Consider the following 21,699-nt stretch of genomic DNA (forward strand, 5'->3'; position numbering starts at 1 on the left):
AAATAAAAAATAATTATTAAAAAACTAAATTTTTTTAAAGAAAAAAACGGACAGATAAAACCCCAGGAAAAAGGTGGAAGCAAAGCTATACAAAGTCTCACACAGAAGCATACACATACACACTCACAAAAAGAGGAAAAGGGGAAATCATCATAAATCTTGCTCTCAAAGTCCACCTCCTCAATTTGGGATGATTCGTTGTCTATTCAGGTATTCCACAGATGCAGGGTACATCAAGTTGATTGTGGAGCTTTAATCCGCTGTTTCTGAGGCTGCTGGTAGAGATTTCCCTTTCTCTTCTTTGTTCTCACAGCTCCCGGGGCTCAGCTTTGCATTTGGCCCCGCCTCTGCATGTAGGTCGGAGAAGGGCGTCTGTTCTTCGCTCAGACAGCACGGGGTTAAAGGAGCCGCTGATTCGGGGTCTCTGGCTCACTCGGGCCGGGGGGAGGGAGGGGTACAGATGCTGGGCGAGCCTGTGGGGGCCGAGGCCAGTGTGATGTTGAACCAGCCTGAGGCGCGTTGTGCGTTCTCCTGGGGAAGTTGTCCCTGGATCCCGGGACCCTGGCAGTGGCGGGCTGCACAGGCTCCCCGGAAGGGGGGTGTGGATAAGGACCTGTGCTTGCACACAGGCTTGTTGGTGGCGGCAGCAGCAGCCTTAGCGTCTCATGCCCGTCTCTGCGGTCCACGCTTATAGCCACAGCTCACGCCAGTCTCTGGAGTTCCTTTAAGCAGCGCTCTTAATCCCCTCTCCTCGAGCACCAGGAAACAAAGAGGGAAGAAAAAGTCTCTTGCCTCTTCGGCAGGTCCAGACTTTTCCCCGGACTCCCTCCCGGCTAGCCTAGCCGTGGTGCACTAACCCCCTGCAGGCTGTGTTCATGCCGCCAACCCCAGTCCTCTCCCTGCGATCCGACCGAAGCCCGAGCCTCAACTCCCAGCCCCGCCCACCCCGGCGGGGGAGCAGACAAGCCTCTCGGGCTGGTGAGTGCTGGTCGGCACCGATCCTCTGTGTGGGAATCTCTCTGCTTTACCCTCCGCACCCCTGTTGCTGTGCTCTCCTCCGCAGCTTCGAAGCGCCTCCCCTCTGTCACCCGCAGTCTCCACCCGTGAAGGGGCTTCCTAGTGTGTGGAAACCTTTTCTCCTTCACAGCTCCCTCCCACTGGTGCAGGTCCCGTCCCTATCCTTTTGTCTGTTTATTCTTTTTTCTTTTGCCCTACCCAGGTACGTGGGGAGCTTCTTGCCTTTTGGGAGGTGTGAGGTCTTCTGCCAGCGTTCAATAGGTGTTCTGTAGGAGTTGTTCCACGTGTAGATGTGTTTCTGGTGTAACTGTGGGGAGGAAGGTGATCTCCGCGTCTTACTCTTCCGCCATCTTCCCCTTGTCCCCCAGTAGGCCTATTCTAATATTTATATTCAAAATTACTTCCAGGAATTCATGAAGAATAACAATCTGCGTCAGAATAAGAATTGCTTGAACAATTTTGACCTTTCAGAATACAGACAGATTCTTAGTGATGTGGCTATTCGAATATATCATCAGTTCATTATTATAATGGAAAATAACATTCAACCAATAATAGGTAAGAAAAGAATCGATGACCAAGAAATATTTTTAATGACATTGAGACCTTAAAAAAATAAATCTGGTGCACGGCATGTGTAATTCCAAAGAACATAATTTTAAAACCAGAAGATTTACTGATGTAAATGTCCAATTTTTAATTCTTTGATTGCTAAAATGATTACATATATAAAAGTACACAGGTCATAGTTCTATTTCTGTAGGGGGGATCCATCCCGAAGGGAAAGACTTGGGAGAACTGCTGCTACTTATATGGCTAATCCTGGTTCTTAGCCAAGTATTTTTGAAATTCTAAAGCCTCACTCAAATTCTTGTATACTTTCTTCAATTTTCTGAAATTTAAATACTTTAGGCTTTAAGTAGTTCCAGACCGTGGGTTGTCACGCTAACCAGCTCTCTGTCCTGTGAAGTTGAAAGAAGAGGAGCTGTTGCCCTGCTGTAGGTGACGGTCCATCCCCATCCACCCCTTACATCTTGGTGCTCCCCAACCCTCCATTCTTTTACTTCCTCTATCACAGCTATATCCACACTAACTCGTGTGGAAAATGTCCCACCTCCTGAAACAGACACATGAGAGCAGTGGAAATGTTCTCTGGGTGTCCCCACTGTGTGTGCAAGAAAATCTTCCCGTTTTTCTCCATAGTGCCAGGCATGCTGGAGTATGAGAGTCTGCAGGGCATTTCCAGCCTGAAGCCCACAGGCTTCCGGAAGCGGTCATCCAGCATAGATGACACGGATGCCTACACAATGACCTCCATCTTGCAGCAGCTGAGCTACTTTTACAGTACCATGTGCCAGAACGGCCTGGACCCTGAGATCGTGAGGCAGGCAGTGAAGCAGCTCTTCTTCTTGATTGGGGCGGTCACCCTGAACAGCCTCTTCCTGCGCAAGGACATGTGCTCTTGCAGAAAAGGGATGCAGATAAGGTAAGACCCATAAAGCACCACTAATCCTGGAGAGGCTGGCCAGAAAGGATGCTCTTAAAGTCCAAGGCCACACACTCTGCCCTCCCTCCACAAGAGCTGCACTGCTGGAGGGTGTGCAAGATGACTCTTAGAACCTTGGAAATGTCAGCCATCTGATGCCAGGCCCTCTTCCCATCACTCCACCCCACGCTACCTTGACGGTCTGGCAGAATGTCTTCTACTAAGAACTAGTAATAGTGTATTTTAAATTCTGGCCCTCTGTGGTTATCATATACTCAACCAGTATTTATTGACCACCACTTCTGTGACTAGCACTGCTGGTGGGGGACACAGGAAACAGAGGAAGGGGTGATTTGATCCCTGCCATTGAGAAGCTAAATGATGATTCAAAACCACTATAATTAAGTCACAAACAAGTGGTGAGGGAAGTGCTTCAGAGAGGAGAGATTATCGTGGACAGAAAAGTTAAAGAAGCCTGAAAACTGTGTGTGAGTGATTAAAAATGGGAGAACATTTCAGGCACGGCAATGAGTGGGCAAAGGCACAGTGGTAGAACTGAGTGAGGACCCGTCCTCAGGCAGGAGTAAATAGCTCCGTCTAGATTAAGCGGAGGTTTGTGTCGGGAACAACAGGTCCGCAGTAGAGTGGTAAGTTAGACCCAGACTGGGAGGGTCTGGAATGCCAGGCCAAGCACTGGGAGTTCATCCTGCGGACATGGTCATCCAGTTTTGAGGTGTGTTGACTTCTCTTTGTCTCTAAAGCAAGGAAACACAGACCATTAGCTATTGTTTGAATTAACACTGTCACATTATTAGAAAGCATATAATATGGGATAGATATTTAAGATTTTTATAATATGTGCAGGGATTTGACACCTGTAGGTGATAGGAGAACCTGGGATGGTGATGATGGCAGTGATACAATGAAAAGTGACCAAAAAAGTTTATTAAGCCAAGAAATAAACAAGAGGCATCCATTACATCTTTTTAGCATTAGAGGTGGACATCCCTACAAATCATTGTGGCAAATTCTCATGATACCAGGTTGTGGTTTTCAGATGTGAGGGAGTATTCAGGAGGACTGGGCTTTTTTTCCTCTTCATTGAGAGAGGAAAGACTTCTGTTTATTTCCCGAGCACTGAGCAGATGCCCTGTAGCCCTCTGAGGTAGGATTCAGGCCTATTTAAAGTAAAGCCATAAACCTCATGAGCCATAAACCTCAGAGTCTTTGCTAAACAACTCTCATTCCATCAGTAGGTCCCCAAGTTGAGTGAACATCTGTCCCCATAGGTGCTCAGTATTTTCTCCTCTCACCAATTGAAAGTGCTATTAGAGAAGTACTGACTTTCCAGTGTGTTGGTCTGAGTAAGTAGCACATGCATTTAAGAGGCATTCATTCATTCAGATATTGACTCAGCTCCTGCCATAAACAAGGCGCACCAGGATTTACAGTGACTTTACCATGACAACACAAGGAACACAATAACAAAACATGAACACAAGTGGAAAATCAAAACCACAGAAAAGAAAAACATAAACAGTAGACAGAGTAGCTTGAAAACTGGCTCTAGGCTTTCTGACTGCCAGGAGAAAAAGCCAAATGTCATAGCTCTCTGGTCTCATCTGGCTTGGAGAGGCAGACCAGTTCCTGGGAAGATATAAAGATTTTCCTAGTATGTAATTCTTTTTTGTGCCTAGTCATGAATTGTAAAAATATTATCTCATGTGCAACTTTATCTCACCATCTTCACAATAGCATTTTTGCTGCAAGTTCCACTGTGGCTGTTTTGCCCAGGGATCTTTGATAAGAACCTAGGTAGGGGTCCTGGAGACGGAGACAGTTCTGTTAGGAACCAGAATAATGTGGCCCAACTACAAACATTGCTTGATGGCCTGAGGGAATCTGGGGGGAGTACGAAAGGCATTGACTTGGGTCTTGAAGGACAAGTAGGATTCCAGCTGACCCAGAACCAGAGGAACGAACACAGGCCTCAGTGAAGGAAAACCAGCTCCCTTTGAAAGGAGCACCAGGAGTGATGGGAGGACCTAGAAAGATGGGTTAGAAAGACAAAGCAGAATGCCAGCATGAGAAATGCATGCTTTAGTCCCTCAGGAGTGGCAGCCACAACAGATTTTTTTTTCTTTTTTCAGAAGGCTTTAAACTATGAATTCAATTTCTTTAATAGTTGTAGGAATATTCAGGTTATATATTTCATCTTGGATGAGTTTTGGTAGTTTTTGGTTTTCAAGGAAGTGGTCCACTTCATCAAAGTTGCGTTTATGTGTATAGAGCTGTTCAGAATATTCCCTGTTATTCTTTTAATTTCTGCAAAATTTGTAGTGATATCCCCTCTTCCACTCCTCTGTGGGTAATCTGTGACTTCTCTTTTCCTTGGTCAGTCTTGCTAGAGGTGTATCAGTTTGGTTTCACTGATTTTTATCTTTTCTTTTTTTAATTTAATTGATTTCTGTTACTGTCTTTATGATTTCATTCCTTCTGCCTACTTTGCATTTATTTTTCTCTTCTTCTTCTAGGTTCCTAAAGTAGAAGCCTGGATTATTGGCTCTGAGACCTTTCTTTTCTAACATAAGCATTTAATGCTATACATTTCTTTCTAAGCACTACTTTAACTCTATCACACAAATTTTGATATATTTTCATTTTTGTTCAGTTCAAAATATTTTCTAATTTCCCTCGAGTCTTACTCTTTGACCCATGGATTATTTAGAAGTGTGTTGTTTAATTTCCAAGTGTTTAGAGACTTTCTTGTTACCTTTCTATTATTGATTTTTAGTTTAATTTCATTGTGCTTGAAGAACATACTTTGTCAGTCAAACTCTTAGAAACAGAAGGTAGAATGGTGGTTGCCTGGGGCTGAGGAGAGAGAGAAAAAGGGAGTTGTTGTTCATTCAATGGATGTACAATTTCAGTTTTACAAAGTGAAAATGTTCTGGGAATCCGTTATACAACATGGTGCATATAGTTAACACTACTATACTATACACTTATAGTAGTTCAGATGGTAATTTTATGTAATGCATTTTCTACCACAGTTTTTAAAAAAATCTCAAGGTACATCCAGGTTAACATATACCATAGATTGTGATATTAGAATTACCAACCATCCCACTTTGCCCAAGACTTTCCCAGGTTTATTTTTAAAATACAAACATAAATATTTTGGGACTTCCCTGGCAGTCCAGTGGTTAAGTCTTCACACTCCCATTGTAGGGGGTATGAGTTTGATCCCTGATAGGAGAACTGCTAAGATCCCACTTGCTGCATGGCATGGCCTAAAAAAAAAAAAAAAAAAAAAAAAACTTATAAATATTTTTACATTGAAGAAAACAAACTTTGTATGATTTCAGTTATTTTTAAATTTGTTAATATTTGCTTTTGTGACCCAGGTCTATTTTTGTGACTCTTCCCCATGCAGTGGGTTGAAAAGAATGTATATTCTGTTTTTGCTGGGTACAATGTTCTATAAATGTAGATCAGACCCAGTTTGTTGATGGCGTTTTTCATTTCTTCTATATCCTTGCTGATTTTCTGTCTATTAGTTCTACTGATTATTGAGAGGAATGTTGAAGTCTCTAACTATAATTATGGAGTTGTCTATTTCTTCTTTCACTCTGTCAGGTTTTGCTTTATGTATTCTGAAGCTCTGTTTTTAGGTGCATACACACTAAGAATTGTTAGTCTTCTTGGTGAGTTAGCCCTCCTGTCGTTATTTGGGGTCTCTCTTTGTTCCTCCCTGGTAATTTTCTCTGCTTTGAAGTCTACTTTGTCTGAAGGTCTACTTTTTATTTGGATCAGTGTTTTCATAGTATATTTTTTTTCCATCCTTTTACTTTTAACCTATCTGTATCATATCTGAAGTGAGTTTCTTGTAGGCAGCATATATTTGGGTCCAGTTTTTTGTTTTATTTTTTCATCCAGTCTGACAATCTGTGCTTCTTAATTGGAGTTTTAGACCATTTAAATTTAATGTAATTATTGGTATACTCAGATTTAAGTCTACCATTTTGTTATTTTCTGTTTGTTCCTTCTGGTTTTTATTTCTCTGCTTTCCAGTTTCTGTCTTCTTTTGGGTTCTTTGAACATTTCTGGTACCCCTTTTAAATTTATCTATTTTTTCACTATCTCTTTGTATCTTTTTTAATGGCTGCTGTAGTAATTACAGTATACATACTTACCTTTTTCAGTCATTTTAGAATCAGTATCTTATCACATTAAGTGGAATGTAGAAACCTTACCATTACATAGGCCCCTTTCCCCTCTTCGCTTGTTGTCTTATATATTATATCTACATACATCAAAAACTCTGCCAGACAATGTTATAATTTTTGTTTTAAACCATCCAACATATTTTAAAGGACTTAATAGAAGAATGGTCTATTGTATTTACCCAGGTACTTATCATTTCTGTTATTCTTTCATTTCTAATGTTTCAAGTCTCATTTTCCCCCCAAATCTCATTTCGATTTCATTTTCCTTTTGCCTGAGGAAATTATTTTAGTAGTCCTTTTAGAGCAGGTTCACTGACGATAAATTCTCTTAGCTTTCTTTCCTCTGAAAATACCTTCATTTCACCTTCATTCCTAAAGCATATTTTTATAGGCTACCAATGTCTGGGTTGACAGTCCTTTCTTTCATCAGTGTAAAAGTGTTCCACTGTTTCTGGCTTCCATGGTTTCTGATGAGAAATGCACAGTCATTTGAATTATTATTTCCCTATAAATAATGCATAGTTTTTCTCTGAGCTCCAAGTTTTTTTTTTTCTTTGTGTTTAGTTTACCACAGTTTGATTATGATGCATCTGGGTGTGGATTTCTTTGGGTTTAGTCTCTTTGAGCTTCTCTGAACTTCTTGACTCTGTAGGTTTGTGGATCTCACCAAATGTGGCATTTTCAGCCATTTCTTCAAATGTTTTGTCTGCATCACACTTTCTCCTTTCCTTCTGGAATTTCAATGACACAAATGTTAGACCTTTCATTATTTTGTTATCCCTAAAGTCCTGTTCTTTGTACTTTTCAGATTGGATAGTCTTTATTGATCCCTTGAAGTTCACTGACTCTTTTCTCTGCCATCTATATTCTGCTATTGAGCCTATTCAGTGAGTTCTTTTGTTTCAGTTATTTTTCAGTTGTAAATTTCCATTTTTTTGAAACATCTTCTGTTTCTTTTCTGAAGCTTTCTATTTTTTCATGTATTTCAAGATAGTTTGTCCTTACTTTTTGGAGCATTTTTGTGATAGCTTCTTTAAAGTCTTTATCATATGATTCTAACATCTGTGTCATCTCAGAGTTGATACTATTAATTGCCTTGTTTAATGTGACTTAAGATTTTCCTGGTTTTTGTATGCCAAGTAATTTTGAATTGTATTCTGGACACTTTTTATTATTATATTATGAGACACTGAGTCTTTAAATCCTATGGAGAATGTTGATACTTTTATCTGATAATCAGCTCACTTGGGTTCAGGCTCTGCAGGTTGTGGTTCCTATGTCAGTTCTGTCTTCAAAGCCTTTGTAACGCTATTTGGTTTTGTCTTTTTTTTTTTTTTTTTTTTTTTTTTTTGCAGTACGCAGGCCTCTCACTGTTGTGGCCTCTCCCATTGCGGAGCACAGTCTCCGGACTTGCAGGCTCAGTGGCCTTGGCTCACGGGCCCAGTCGCTCTGCGGCATATGGGATCTTCCTGGACCGGGGCACAAACCCCTGTCCCCTGCATCGGCAGGCGGACTCTCTACCACTGCGCCACCAGGGAAGCCCTGGTTTTGTCTTATGTGTGACACACAGCGGCCAGACTGAAACTTGGGTGGTGTGCAGTCCTATAGTTTAGTCCTCAAAGTTTATGTGTGCTCTTGAGGGTCAGATCCATCCCTGGGCTCTGGGGTGTGTCCAAGAATTCATAAATAACTTTAAGGGTCACTTTCCCAAGCTCCTCCTCTCCACAGTACCCCTGGTACTTTCCAGATACCTGGGGATCCCCTCTTTGGTCCTCCAGACAGAAAACTGGGGCTTCACTTAACTCACTGTGTGGCACACTTCCAGCAAATGTCCCCACCTGGGGTCAAGTGGTGAGAGGAAGAGCAAGGAGAGTTCACGCCATCCTCTTGAGCCACAACTCCTCCAACTGAAGAAAGTTCCCCTCTCTCAGTTTTAATTTCCTACTGGACTCTGTTGCCACAACCATAGGACTGTTTGGGGCTTGCACATGAGAGAATGAAGAAAAAGGAAGGAAAAGGAGGAAAAAGAAAAACAGAATTTCCACCCTCTCTCAGAGCATTAGGACACCCCTTTCCAGCATCACGAGCCAGAACTAGAGGGCTCCTCCTGGAGCTCTTTGTTGGCACCCATGCCCAGTACTGAGTTTCAGGCTGCTTTGAGTTCAGGCCAATGAATAGCAGAGGGAAAGATACTGGTAAACTCATTGTCAGTTTGGAGATACTTCAAATTCTGGTCTTCTCTCCCAGTCCACCTGCTACTGTTTACTTTTCAGAGTCCTCAAATAGCTGTTCCAGGCATTCCATCCAGGTTTTATAGCTGCATTCAGTGGGAGAAACAAAATGGAGTGCTCGCTCCATCTTACCAAGAACCAGAACTCCAGCACAGAGTTTAGAGCAGGAGGATTAACATGCTCAAAATTCAGTGGATTCCCATTAGGAATCTATTGTAATAAGAACTAGTGGGACAAAATTGACAATGCAAAAAAAGGGGGCATAACCAGTGCAAGAGATGTTACCTCACACTCATTACATCCCTATAGAATACAGTAATTCAGCATTATTGTCCCAATGCTATAACCCATGGGGAGCTGCTAATCTGGAAGGTCAGAGCTGGAACCGACCTTAGAGATCACCTAGTTCAACACTCAATTTTTTTAAACAGCTTCATTGATATATAATTTACATGCCATAGAGTTCACTCATCTAAAGTGTATATTCAGTGGTGTTTGGTATATTTACAGAGTTATGCAGCCATCACCATCATGTAATTTTAGAACAGTTTTATCACTCCAGAAAGAAACCTTACACCCAATAGCAGCCACTCGTATCCCCTACCCAAGTCCCACTGGGGAGTCCCCTCCCCCTCAACCTAACCAACAACAAATATGTTTTCTTACTCTATAGATTTGCCTCTTCTGGACATTTTTAAAATAAATGGAATCATAAATATGTTGTCTTTTGTGACTGGCTTCTGTCCCTTAGCATAACGTTTTCACAGCTCCCCCCTGTGGTAGCATGTGGCAGTACCTCACTCCTTTTTATTGCGGAATAACATCCTATTGTATGGATAGACCACAATTTGTTTATCTATCCATCAACTGGTGGACATTTGGGTTGTTTTCTTTTTTTGGCTATAATGATTAACGGTGCCGTGAACATCTGTGTATGATTTTTTGTGTGGACATGTTTTCAGTTCTCTTTAGTAAGTACCTAGAAGTGGAGTTGCTAGGTCAGAAGGTAGTTTTATGTTTAACATTTTGAGGAACTGCCTAACTGCTTTCCTTAGCAGCTGTACCATTTACATTCCCACTAGCAATGTATGAGTGTTCTCAACACTCTGATTTACCAAGAGAGGTTGAGTAACTCTCCAGGCTCACACAACGGATTGGTGGGATTAAAACCCATGGCTCTTAACTCATAAACCTATGATAATCAGTGACAGAAACAAGAATAAAAACCCCAGTGGACTAAAAGAAAGCCTCTACCAATTGAAAATTTTCTGCTAATTTGCGAAAAGAGATCAAACAATTTTTATACCAATGTAAGTCTTCTCTTCAAATACCACTATGATTTTTTCCTTTAATATATTTTCAAACCTATTATTAAGGGTACTTTAATAGATTATAAATTATTGTAGTCACTGTTCTTTGCTGAGATTTTCTCCAAAGTTTACTGCTCTTATGGTCCCTCACCCTAGACCATCGTGATCCTTAGAACCATGGATCGTGAGAGCTGATCATCTGGCCCACCCCCGTCTTGTTACAAATAAAGAAACTGCTGGGCTGTATGTAGTCTTAAGGATCTCAGTGAGCTCTGGATTCGGCACCCTCCCCTAAAGTGTTCTAAGCGGGTCACCCCTCTTCTCTGCTCCTCTGGCATTTACTCCAGGTGCAACATCAGCTACTTAGAAGAATGGCTTAAAGATAAGAATTTGCAGAACAGCTTGGCCAGGGAAACCTTGGAAGCTCTCTCTCAGGCAGCCTGGTTGCTTCAGGTCAAGAAGACCACAGACAGCGATGCCAAGGAAATCTACGAACGCTGTACCTCCCTGTCTGCTGTGCAGGTGACCAGGCTTGCTGAGTGTCTCCCTGATCTTCACCCACAGATCATGTAATTGGCATTGCCTTTCCTGGCTTAGCCAGCTGTGGGGTGCATCTGCATCTCTCTGTGCTCTTTGGGGAGCATACGTATCTCCCATGGGCTGCCCTCTTATCTAACAGCATTTATTAAATACTAACTCTAGGCCTTAAAAACATAAAAATGCATATGACACATTCCCTGCCCGGTATACTCACATATGTGTATCTGTGGGGAGAGGGGGTGGGAGCAGGGAAGGAGGCTGGAAATGGGGAATTCTCTTAAGGTCATCTAATTATAGGATGTCCTTGCTGCCTTCTATGCTCTTCTCAGCTTGTTTTCTCTTTTGGAAAAAAATAATACATGGTTCCTAGAGCCAGATTATAGTCTGAAAGAACCACTTTTGGTTCCCGACTGTTCCCAGACCACTGGAACCATTATTTCATGGACAGAGTTGTCCTCTTCTGTGGCCTCACACCATGTTATGTACTGTTTGCAGATCATAAAGATCCTTAACTCATACACACCTATAGATGACTTCGAGAAAAGAGTGACTCCATCCTTTGTTCGCAAAGTACAGGTGAGATCCTTAAGGATGTGTCTTTTAATTTTTAGTATAAGACAGTGTTGTTTAATTACCATTATAGAAATTCAGGATTAAAGTACATGTACCAAATATACAAAGGAAAGGCACCCAGGAAAAGCAGCAGGAATTCTCCCTGTCAAATTCCCTGTTTTCAGAACCCATTTTCTCCCCGGGTGGGAAGGGAACAAAAACACCAAAACCGTGACTCACATTCTGTGTTCCTTCAGCATGTCTTGTTTCTCATCAGTCTTTGAGTAAATGCAAGGGAGCAGAGGCTGAATGGAAAGAGAGAACCTGTGTGCCCATTTTTTCTTATTTTAATCCCTGAAGTTTCTTGCCCAATGAACTAGGGCAGCAGTTCTCAAAGTTTGGTTCAAGGGTCCTTGGGGAGGGTGATTCTTGAGATGGTTTCAGGGAGTCTGCAAAGTCTGCCTTTTTCCAAATACATACCTGTATGAGGCAGACTTTTCTTCATACATTTCAACCAAAATAACATAGCACTAGAGGTGAATGCAGAAGCAGATACAAGATTCCACCTGTCATATTAAGTCATACATTTAAAAGAGTTACAAAATTATGAAACAATACCACTTCTCACTAGTTTTTTGAGTTTTCAAAAATATAGTTTTTCAATAAAAATATGTTAACATGTATTGGGCTTGTTATTTTAATGAATTAATAAATATTTAAAATTATTGTTTTAATTACTAATATGATAGATATCAGTAGTTATAACCACATGCACAAAAGCTGTTTGGCGTCCTTGGTAATTTAAGAGTATAAAGGGGTCCAGAAACCAAAAAGGTTTGCAAACCACTGAACCAAAAAGAAATATTAATGCAATAAAAATTTAATACTGAGCTCCACTCATGTTTGGTCTTAGAATTATGCCATGAGTATAGGTGAGAATAGAAAGTAGATCGATTTACAGTCAGTCCATCCTGTGGGAAATTAACTTCTGAAGTGAAACAGAGCAAGTTGAGTATTGATGAGAGCTGATCTGGAAGACCTGGATAAACCATTTCACCTTGGAGCTGTGCTGTTGAAAAGCCGTTTTGTGTGTTATCTCACATGATTTTGAAACGAGTTCTTCACTGGAGATAGAGTTGTGTTTTCCTTGCTCTTGACTTCCAGACAGCCGTAAAGCAGAGTGCCCTGGTTTCCTTACTCATTTTTCCTCTGGTTTTCATTTCAGGCCCTCCTCAGTAGCCGAGAGGATTCATCACACCTGATGTTGGATACCAAGTATCTCTTTCAAGTCACATTTCCTTTTACCCCCTCTCCACATGCTCTGGAAATGATCCAGATCCCCAGCAGTTTCAAACTAGGCTTTCTCAATAGATTATAGCAGGAAAAAAGAGAATAAATGCACTTTTCTTTCAAAAGCTAAATGAAGGTCACATAGAGGGATGTGGCTTATTAATTGGAACTGGAAATGCTTTGGAATGTGATTTAAGGAAGAAAATAAGAATTCTCCCAAATGGGCCACATCTGCTCTTGCTCGTGGTGATGGTGCTGCCACTGTCATCTTGTAAGAACACACGCCAGCTGAGGTTGGAAAGGCCAATGCTACCTTTGGAATCTCAGCCGGCTTTTACTAGAATTCCTGCAAGTCTCGTATTTTCTGCCAGGTGCCTCTTGTCTAGATCTGTTTTGTGACAGCGGTCCACCCAGAGGGAGTGAGACCCAGGGACACAGTTTATCCTAAGTTTTCTAAAGTTCGTGTGAAGCCCAGATACATTTATGAAGCCACAAATGGGTTCTAGGGCTGAGTCTTCCAAATAATCCCATTTGGCCATGGCGGCCCGTCAAAGTCCTCTCACCCCATGCCTGCCTGATGGGGGCAGAGGTGTTTTACCAACTTTTTTTACTAAGAACGCTCCTGCGTAAAAAAATATTTATTTCAGGCCCCTCTAATTTTTAAGGGAATATTCAATCTGAAATGAATCATAGAAGTATTTTTATGTATATATCCATTTAAAACGAATATATCAGGGCTTCCCTGGTGGTGCAGTGGTTGAGAATCTGCCTGCCAATGCAGAGGACACGGGTTCGATCCCTGGTCCAGGAAGAGCCCACATGCCGCAGAGCAACTAAGCCCGTGTGCCACATCTACTGAGCCTGCGCTGTAGTGCCCGTGAGCCACAACTACTGAGCCCGCGTACCGCAACTACTGAAGCCCACGCACCTAGAGCCTGTGCTCCACAACGAGTTTAGCCACCACAATGAGAAGCCCACGCACTGCAACAAAGAGTAGCCCCCGCTCACTGCAACTAGAGAAAGCCCGCACGTAGCAACAAAGACGCAGCACAGCCAAAAATAAAAAAATGCAATAAATAAATATACTAAAAAACCACAAAAACTAATATATCATTCAAGCTTAATTTCCACGCCATTTATCATCTCATCCTCCAGAAGATTTCTTTAAACTTTATCTGCCAGCATATTTGCCATAATTTTTCATTGTTTAATATCTTTCATACAATAACTTAAAAAAATAAGTTTGAAAAGGCAACGTAGTTGATTTTCTCTATCTTACCAGCATTCAAATCTGTTTTAAGATCTTCTCATAAGAATAATGGAAGAATTTTGTCAGTTCCTCCTTTTGAGAAATCTCTTTCCCAAGTTTTGTGGGAACTATCGTTCCCCCCAAGTTTTCTCCTTTCTTCCTTTCAGAGCATAAAACATCATTTGATAAGCACTCCGGGCCTGTGGCCTCTTCTGCATCACCCCAAAGTCACAGGCCATAGCTGTGATTCTGTAACATGGGCATGTATCTTAGGAGTGGAAATAATACATGATTATGAAGCAACATCACCCTACTAATATGTAATGTCTTTTCATATTACAAATGATTGAATTTAGTTCATTTAGATACATTGTATATGAAGAAATAAGAAGTAGAAGTTTGTGACATTTTAATCAAAATAAATTACCAAATGAATTGGGTCAGATTCTTTTAATTGCTAGGAGATTACAGTTATTTTAAGTGTACAAGTCTTATGCCTTTCTTTAAGGGTCATACTTGAAGATGCTAGAATCTTTATAGATTCATAATATCTCATAAGGGCTTCCCTGGTGGCGCAGTGGTTGAGAGTCCGCCTGCCGATGCGGGGGACACGAGTTTGTGCCCTGGTCTGGGAGGATCCCACATGCCGCAGAGCGGCTGTGCCCATGAGCTGTGGCCGCTGAGCCTGCGCGTCCAGAGCCTGTGCTCTGCAACGGGAGAGGCCACAACAGTGAGAGGCCCGCGTACCGCAAAAAAAAAAAAAAAAAAAGCATCACATAATATCTCATAAAACATATATAAAATTTTTTAGAGAGGAAGTAAATATGCTCTCAGCCCTGGCTCAGGCTCTGTCTGCATGGGGCTCCCAGACTGTGCCAGAATGAGGGGCTACTTGGTGGACAGCTGGCTGGGTTTTGGTCCACACGGACTGCCTTCTCCATGCCCCTTCCTGGTCTCCCCTATGCCACAAAGAGACCATCACCCTTCCTTTTTGGCACCCGTAACTCAGGGCTCCTGTCTGTCTTACAGCATTTATCCTAGGCTATAAGACAGTAAGGCTGGCCATTCCCTCCACTACCCTGTGGGCATCCTGACGTGGCGAGCGGAACTGCAGGGGCAGAGTCCTACTGGAGGCAGCAGGGCTCGTGAGGGTTCAGTCCTGGGAAGGAGTAGATCCTGTTTGGAGACGGAGGGACCTGCAGAGCCTGAAAAGTTTATGCATGGAGAAGGGGGCAGGGGAGCCCTCACCCCACAGTCTTGATCAGCTCTACGAAGCTGAATGTAGCAAGAGTGGCCAAAACAATGAGGTGCTGGTGGGGTGAGGATTGTGAAGAGGCAGGAGCTGCTGATAACCTTCAATTACAGGTGAATGTCAGGGTTGCTCAGTAAAGCGGGGTCTGAATTTACAGGGGCCAACCCTGCTGAACTCTGTTTCCTGCAAAGGGCAGAGAACTGAGCCCTAGAAACTGGTCAACGGGGGTTCTGAGGGCACCTGGCAGCATGGATGGTCAGAAGGTTCAAGGGGTGAGTGAGTGATGCAAACTGCAGTGCGTGCTTCAGACGTGAACACGGAGCTGCAGGTGGGAAGGAAGGGAGCAGCCGAGCTGTCAAGCCCAGGTAAGGAGATTAGTTAGACGGGATGTAATTGCCTTAGCACTTGGAGCTACAGCTCTAACTTCTCACCGTTCTGCTGATCGGTTCCATGTGTTGAGTCCTTGGAAGGTATGTATGTGTTAACATTAAATTAGAATACTCAGGCTTCCTTAAATGCTCAGAAAAGTGTTCAGGTGTGTGCATACCAAGGTGTTGACTGTGGTCTTTCTGTGTGGTAAAGAGTATGGGTGAGGGGTGGTATGGTAGTTAGTCTGTACGTTCTAATTTTTCCACAATACACATGCATATCTTTTGAAATAGGTGCTTTGTTTTCAAAATATATTTAGTATTGGCATCAGGGGAAAATTAAGCATATTTACAATTATTTAATCTGTTAAAAATTGACCCGCATGGGACTTCCCTGGCAGTCCAGTGGTTAAGACTGCACTCCCACTGCAGGGGACACGGGGTTCGATCCCTGGTTGGGGTAAGATCCCACCTGCCGCTCAGTGCAGCCCCCCAAAAAAAGGATATTAAAAAAACTGACCCACGTAACATTTCACATGTTAATGTAAACCTTAGAGTGCAGCTTATGGAATAGACAGAGGTTTCGGACACTAAACATTACATAATTTTAGTTAAGCCTGGGAGATTCATCCATTTACTGCCATATGTATCGGCAGTTTATTCTTTTTTATTACTTAAACATATCACAATTTATGTGTCTAGTGTATATTGATGAACATTTGGGTTTTTCCAGTTTGGGGCTATTATGAATAAATCTGCTGTGACATTCTTGTTCATGGGGTTTTTTTGAGGATACAAGTATGCATTTCTGTTGAGTATATATCAAGGAATAGAATTAATATGTATGTGTAGCTATAGTAGGTCCTATCAACCAGTTTTCCAATGTGGTTGTACCAATTTATCCTCCCACCAGCAGAGGAGGTCCAGTTCTTTACATTCTCACCCACGTTTCACATCATCAGTCTTTTTTACTGTTAGGTATTCTGGTGGGTAAGTGGTGGATTCACGGTGTGGTTTTAACTTGCATTTCTTTGATGCCTAATGATGTTGAGCACCTCTTTATCTGTTTATTGACCATATGAATATCTGCACTTGTGAAGTGTCCAAGTCTTTTGCGCACTTAAAAAATAATTTGTGTTGAGATATGATTGCACACAATATAAAACTCTCTTTTATAGCATACATTTCAGAGGTTTTAGTATATTCACAAGAATGTACATTATCTAATTGCAGAACATTTCCATCACCCCAAAAAAGAAATCCCTTATTCATTAAGCAGTCGCTCCCAACCCCCTCTCCCCCACCTATTGGTGACCTCTAATCTACTTTCTGTCTCTATGGATTTGCCTGTCCCGGGCTTATCGTATAAATGGAATCACAATTTGTGGCTTTTTGTGTCTGGCTTATTTCACTTAGCATAAAATTTTCAAGGTTCTTCCATGATATAGCACATATCAGAACTTCATCATTTGTTATTGCCAAAGAAGAGTCTACTGTATGAAGAGACCACATTTTCTTTATCCATACCTCAGTTGATGGATATCTTAGTTGTTTCCACTTTTTGTGTTACATGCTGCTACAAATATTCGTGTATAAATTTTTATGTGAACGTATGATATATCCAGGAGTGAATTTGCTTGGTCATTTGGTAACAACTCTATTTAACTTTTTGTGTAACTGTCAAACTGTCTTCCACAGAGGATGCACCATTTTACATTCCCACCAGCAAAGTCTGAGGGTACTTTTGCCCATTTTTAATTGGGTCAATGAAGCATTATTTTGGAAGTGAAAACTGGTGATATCCTATATATCCAACAGTAGGAGGTTGGTTTATTAGATTATGATACTCCATTACTCCATAGGATAAAATAATACTGAAGCTGTTACCAAAAAACAGATAGGTCTGTAAGCACTAACACAATAAAGTTAGGTGAAAAAGCAAGTAGCTAACAGCCCCATTTATATAACTAACAAAGCTTTGTCTATGGAATCAGAAAAGTCTGGAAGAATAGCCATCTAACTCAGGGAATTGAGTGCAGGGCAGATAGTGGGGATTTTCACTTTTGATTTTCTATCTTGGCACTGACTTTTTAAAAATAATCATGGGGTAGTGGGGGTTTTGGTGATTTTTTGCAACATCTCTTTAAGTGAAATATTTCAAAGAAATTTTGTGCGTGCCTTAGGGTTAGGGAACTCCTACTGCAGAACAACTTCATGTCAAAGCTTGTTAAAATGGGGTATTTTTATCTTTTTCTTGTTAAAATGCCCATTGAAGCATTTGCTCTAGCTTGAAAAATTCCCTCATCATAAAAAGGATTATTGTCAATAAGTACAATAGAATGTACTGAAATTAAATTTAGCCCATGTTATAAATATAAATGAAAAACACCAGGATGTAAAAATATAAACAGTGTACATGACCAGTATGACCCCTGGTCCTAAAAATCTATTCTTGCATACGCCGAAATGTGAAAAGGAGTCTCTCTGGGCAGTGGGTTTATAGGTGATTGTTTTCTTCCTTATACCTTTCTGATTTTTCCAAACTTTCTACAACAACCATGTATAATGTTTATAGTTTTAAAATACTATAATCTTCCAACTTTAGTTTGTAGCTTGCCCATGTTCAACCAACCAGATCTAAGATGCTAGCTATGCGATATGATTTAAGGTTGATATAATTCAAACTGTGTAGTCTCCATTTAAAAATTGGTGTTTTCCAAGAATATGCAATGACATGCAAAGGCGAAAACACTATTAAGCAAAAAACTAAGGTTCAAAATTGCGTATGACATGCCATTCCAATTTTTTAAATATATACACATAGGTGCTTATGAAGATACTAGAAGAAAACATAAAATGCTAACACAGGTCAGTTATTTGTTAGGACAGGGCATGTAGGTGATTGATTTTCCTTCTTCATGTTCCTCTGTTTCCAATTATTTATAATGAACATGTACAGCTCTTATAATTTGAAAAAAATTAAAATTCAGTTTGGGAGAAAAAAATTATCCAGGTTTGGAATATTGGCAATTTTTCTTTTCTTTTTAATATTTATTGGAGTATAGTTGATTTACAACATTACGTTAGTTTCTGCTGTACAGCAAAGTGAATCAGTTATACATATATCCACTCTTTTTTAGATTCTTTTCTCATATATGCCATTACAGAGTATTGAGTAGAGTTCCCTGTGCTATACAGCAGGTTCTTATTAGTTATCTATTTTATATATAGCAGTGTGTATATGTCAGTCCCAATCTCCCAATTTATCCCTCCTCCCCCCTTATCCCCTGGTAACCATAAATTTGTTTTCTACATCCATGACTCTACTTCTGTTTTGTAAATAAATTCATTTGCATCCCCTTTTTTTTAGATTCCACATGTAAGAAATAGCATATGATATTTGTCTGTGTGGCAGTTTTTCTACTTCTCTCTTTGTAGGGGTTGATCTCCCATAATTCCTAGTCATCCTTCTATTCCTTCTGCCCTCGCTTCCTCGGGTTCCTCTCTCCTTCCATTCCTGCAGCTGCTACTCTGTCCAGACATTATTTCCTCTTTCCCAGAACATGATAACAGTCTCTTAACCTAGTTGATTTTCCTGCTGTACTTTGTCTCTCTGACCTACTTCTGGAAGTGCAAATGCTGGAATAATCCACTTGAATGACGTCACTCCCTTGCTGAATAAATCCACGGCTCACCTTCCTAATGCTATTACTTGGAGTCCTCAGCACGACCCCGTGACTGGCCGCCTTAGCAGGTTTGGGCAGTGGGGGGCGGGAGGTGGGCAACATTACTAGGCCCCCGGCACGGGCCAGGCTCGGGGTGGGCAGGCCCTTTGCCAGTCTTTAACTCGCTCTTTGGGACAAAGCAGAGCAGCTTGATGGTCTAGCTCTGTGGTAAACGTTGTGGAGTCCCACTACATACAGATTCAGGCTCCGTCACTGACCTTGATCTCATTTAATCCCTCAGCATTTCCTCTGTGGTAACACGGATGTCCTTCCTCCCTCCCAGGGTGGCTGTGAGAGGTCAGGGACCAGCCCTTGGAGGTGATCAGTAGCTGGTTTTCTCCTGATCTCTCATCCTTAGGGGACTGCCCTCTACTCCTTTGTTCCTCAGAGATCTCAAGAACTCCGCCAGCCGGCCCTTGGCTGTAGGAGTCCACCCTAACTCATGAGCTCCCCATTCTCTCCCCAGCCCCCATGGTGACCTCTGGTAGACATTCCCCCTCAGCGGTGTCCCCACTGCCACCTGCCCCACAAATACATCCCTCTCATTTCGGGCTCTTCCAAATGTTCAGACCAGGGCCCCAATATCTTTACACTCAGCGGTTCTCTTGTTTGCCCTTGACATGGCCCACTCTTTGGAACGCCTGTTAAATCGGCTCGGCGACAATGGCTGCTCCCTCCCACCTTTACCGCCTTGACCTCCCTCTCCAACAGCGGCACCACGACCCCTCAGACCCCAGAGCATTGCTTTAGTTCACGTCTTCATCTCGTCTGAACTGTGGCCATAGGCTCCTCTCTGCTCTTTCCTCATCTCCAGCCTCATCCCCCCTCCCCTCCTTCCCCCCACCCCCCCACCCCCCACCGCTGCCGTGGTGGCGGCTGCTATGGCTGCTGCTATTGTAGCCACCCACAGGGCAGCATAACTGTATTCCAGCCTGGAGCTAAACGCTTCCTGCGCTGTCCCTCATAGTTCCCCTGGTACCCCTGTGATGGTAGCTTCTAAGATACCCATTTGACAGACTAGCAAACAAAGATTCAGAGAGGTGAAGTTACTTACACACACATCCCTTTTTCTTCTCTCCCTCTTTTTCAGCTTCATCTTGGGTAAAAGATGTGTGATCAGACCTTTCTCGTTAACGTATTTGGCTCCTGTGACAAATGTTTCAAACAACGGGCTCTGAGACCAGTTTTCAAGAAATCTCAACAGCTCAGCTACTGTTCACCATGTGCAGAAATTGTAAGTGATGCTCTTTAAAACTTTAAGTCATTACTTGTCTTGAAACAATATCTAATGTGAGGGTCCTGTGACAGGTGGGTTGCCAGAGAATCAGTTCACGCACACACACACACACACACACACACATTTGCAGCACACCCAGGCTGGGTGAGACAGTATAGTGTGGGGATTTAGGATGTGGGCCCTGGGCTCTGACTGCCTGGGTTCAACTCCCAGTTATGTTACTTGGAGGCCTTGTACCAATGGACCTCCCCTCTCCCAGGAGGTCTGTTTCCCATCTGTAAAACAACAATAATGGCATCTGTCTCATAGGGTTTTGGGGGAAACAAAAGTGAGTTTATTTGAGAAAATGTTTAAAACAATACCCAGGAGAGGAAGTGCTCAATAAATGTTTTAGCTTATTAGTTTTTAGAGCTAATGCTTTTTTCTTCTGTCTTCTCCTAGTCTGCTTGGCAAGCAAGCAAGCTAAAAGAAACTCTGGTAAATAAAGAGCCGGGGAGCACCTTCCCAAAGGCCCTGTTCCAGCTGTCCCTAGGAACAGCTCTGCAGAAAATTGAACCATATAGGGCCTCAGTATTTAGCAAAATCAGGCTCAAGGAAAAGTGCTCCTTGGGTCTAAGCCTTCAGCGAGGGTAGGCACTGAACACAAAACCTGGCGCTTTTCAAAGTACACACATCAATCCTCACCAGAGATGGCTTTGCGCAGGCTTCAGATCTTGCCGCAGAAATGCCCACAGCCGGGCTGAGGCACTAGGAATATCCTGTCTCAGAGGATTTGCAAAGCCGTGTGGAGCCCCCACCTGGTCACAAGTGGTAAAGCACTCTTCCCCACAAGCTCAGTGGGAAATCCTGATCATGGACACGATGAAAAAACAAAAAACAAAACACATATCTAAGGGAGGAAAGATAACGTTGACATTTTACCCAACTGAAGAGGAAAAACCATATTCATCCTTTTGGTCCCACTGTAACCCCTGACAGTGATCACATTTTAAAAAATTATTCCTATAAAGCAAATTGCAAGTAAGCAGCCTCAGGTGGCACACAGGCTTTGGTACAGCATAGTAATCCTGACGTCACGGGGTTCAGGCTCAGTGTGATGGGCTTCTACCTGCAGCACATTGTGTTCTAAACTTGGATCTGCAAACTGAGCACATTCAGTTCTTAAAATAAACCTGCTTTTTGATGGCCCTACCATCCTGGAGCAGTGCTATTT

At 42.2% G+C, this 21,699-nt stretch overlaps 1 protein-coding gene across 3 annotated transcripts in view; it reads left to right on the top strand.

Annotated features, from left to right (window-relative positions):
* Positions 1–13,460, top strand: part of MYO5C (myosin VC) — a 117,349-nt gene extending 103,889 nt beyond the window's left edge. For all 3 annotated transcript variants that reach the window (XM_032622234.1, XM_032622235.1, XM_032622236.1), the window contains exons 37-41: positions 1,425–1,575; positions 2,221–2,503; positions 10,621–10,795; positions 11,309–11,389; positions 12,591–13,460. In XM_032622234.1, coding sequence (XP_032478125.1) covers positions 1,425–1,575; positions 2,221–2,503; positions 10,621–10,795; positions 11,309–11,389; positions 12,591–12,743 — 843 coding nt within the window. In that variant the 3' untranslated portion in view covers positions 12,744–13,460. The remainder of the gene's footprint in view (positions 1–1,424; positions 1,576–2,220; positions 2,504–10,620; positions 10,796–11,308; positions 11,390–12,590) is intronic.
* The last annotated feature ends 8,239 nt before the right edge of the window (positions 13,461–21,699 follow it).

This window comes from Phocoena sinus, chromosome 2, assembly GCF_008692025.1.
Source record: "Phocoena sinus isolate mPhoSin1 chromosome 2, mPhoSin1.pri, whole genome shotgun sequence".
Taxonomy (NCBI): domain Eukaryota; kingdom Metazoa; phylum Chordata; class Mammalia; order Artiodactyla; family Phocoenidae; genus Phocoena; species Phocoena sinus.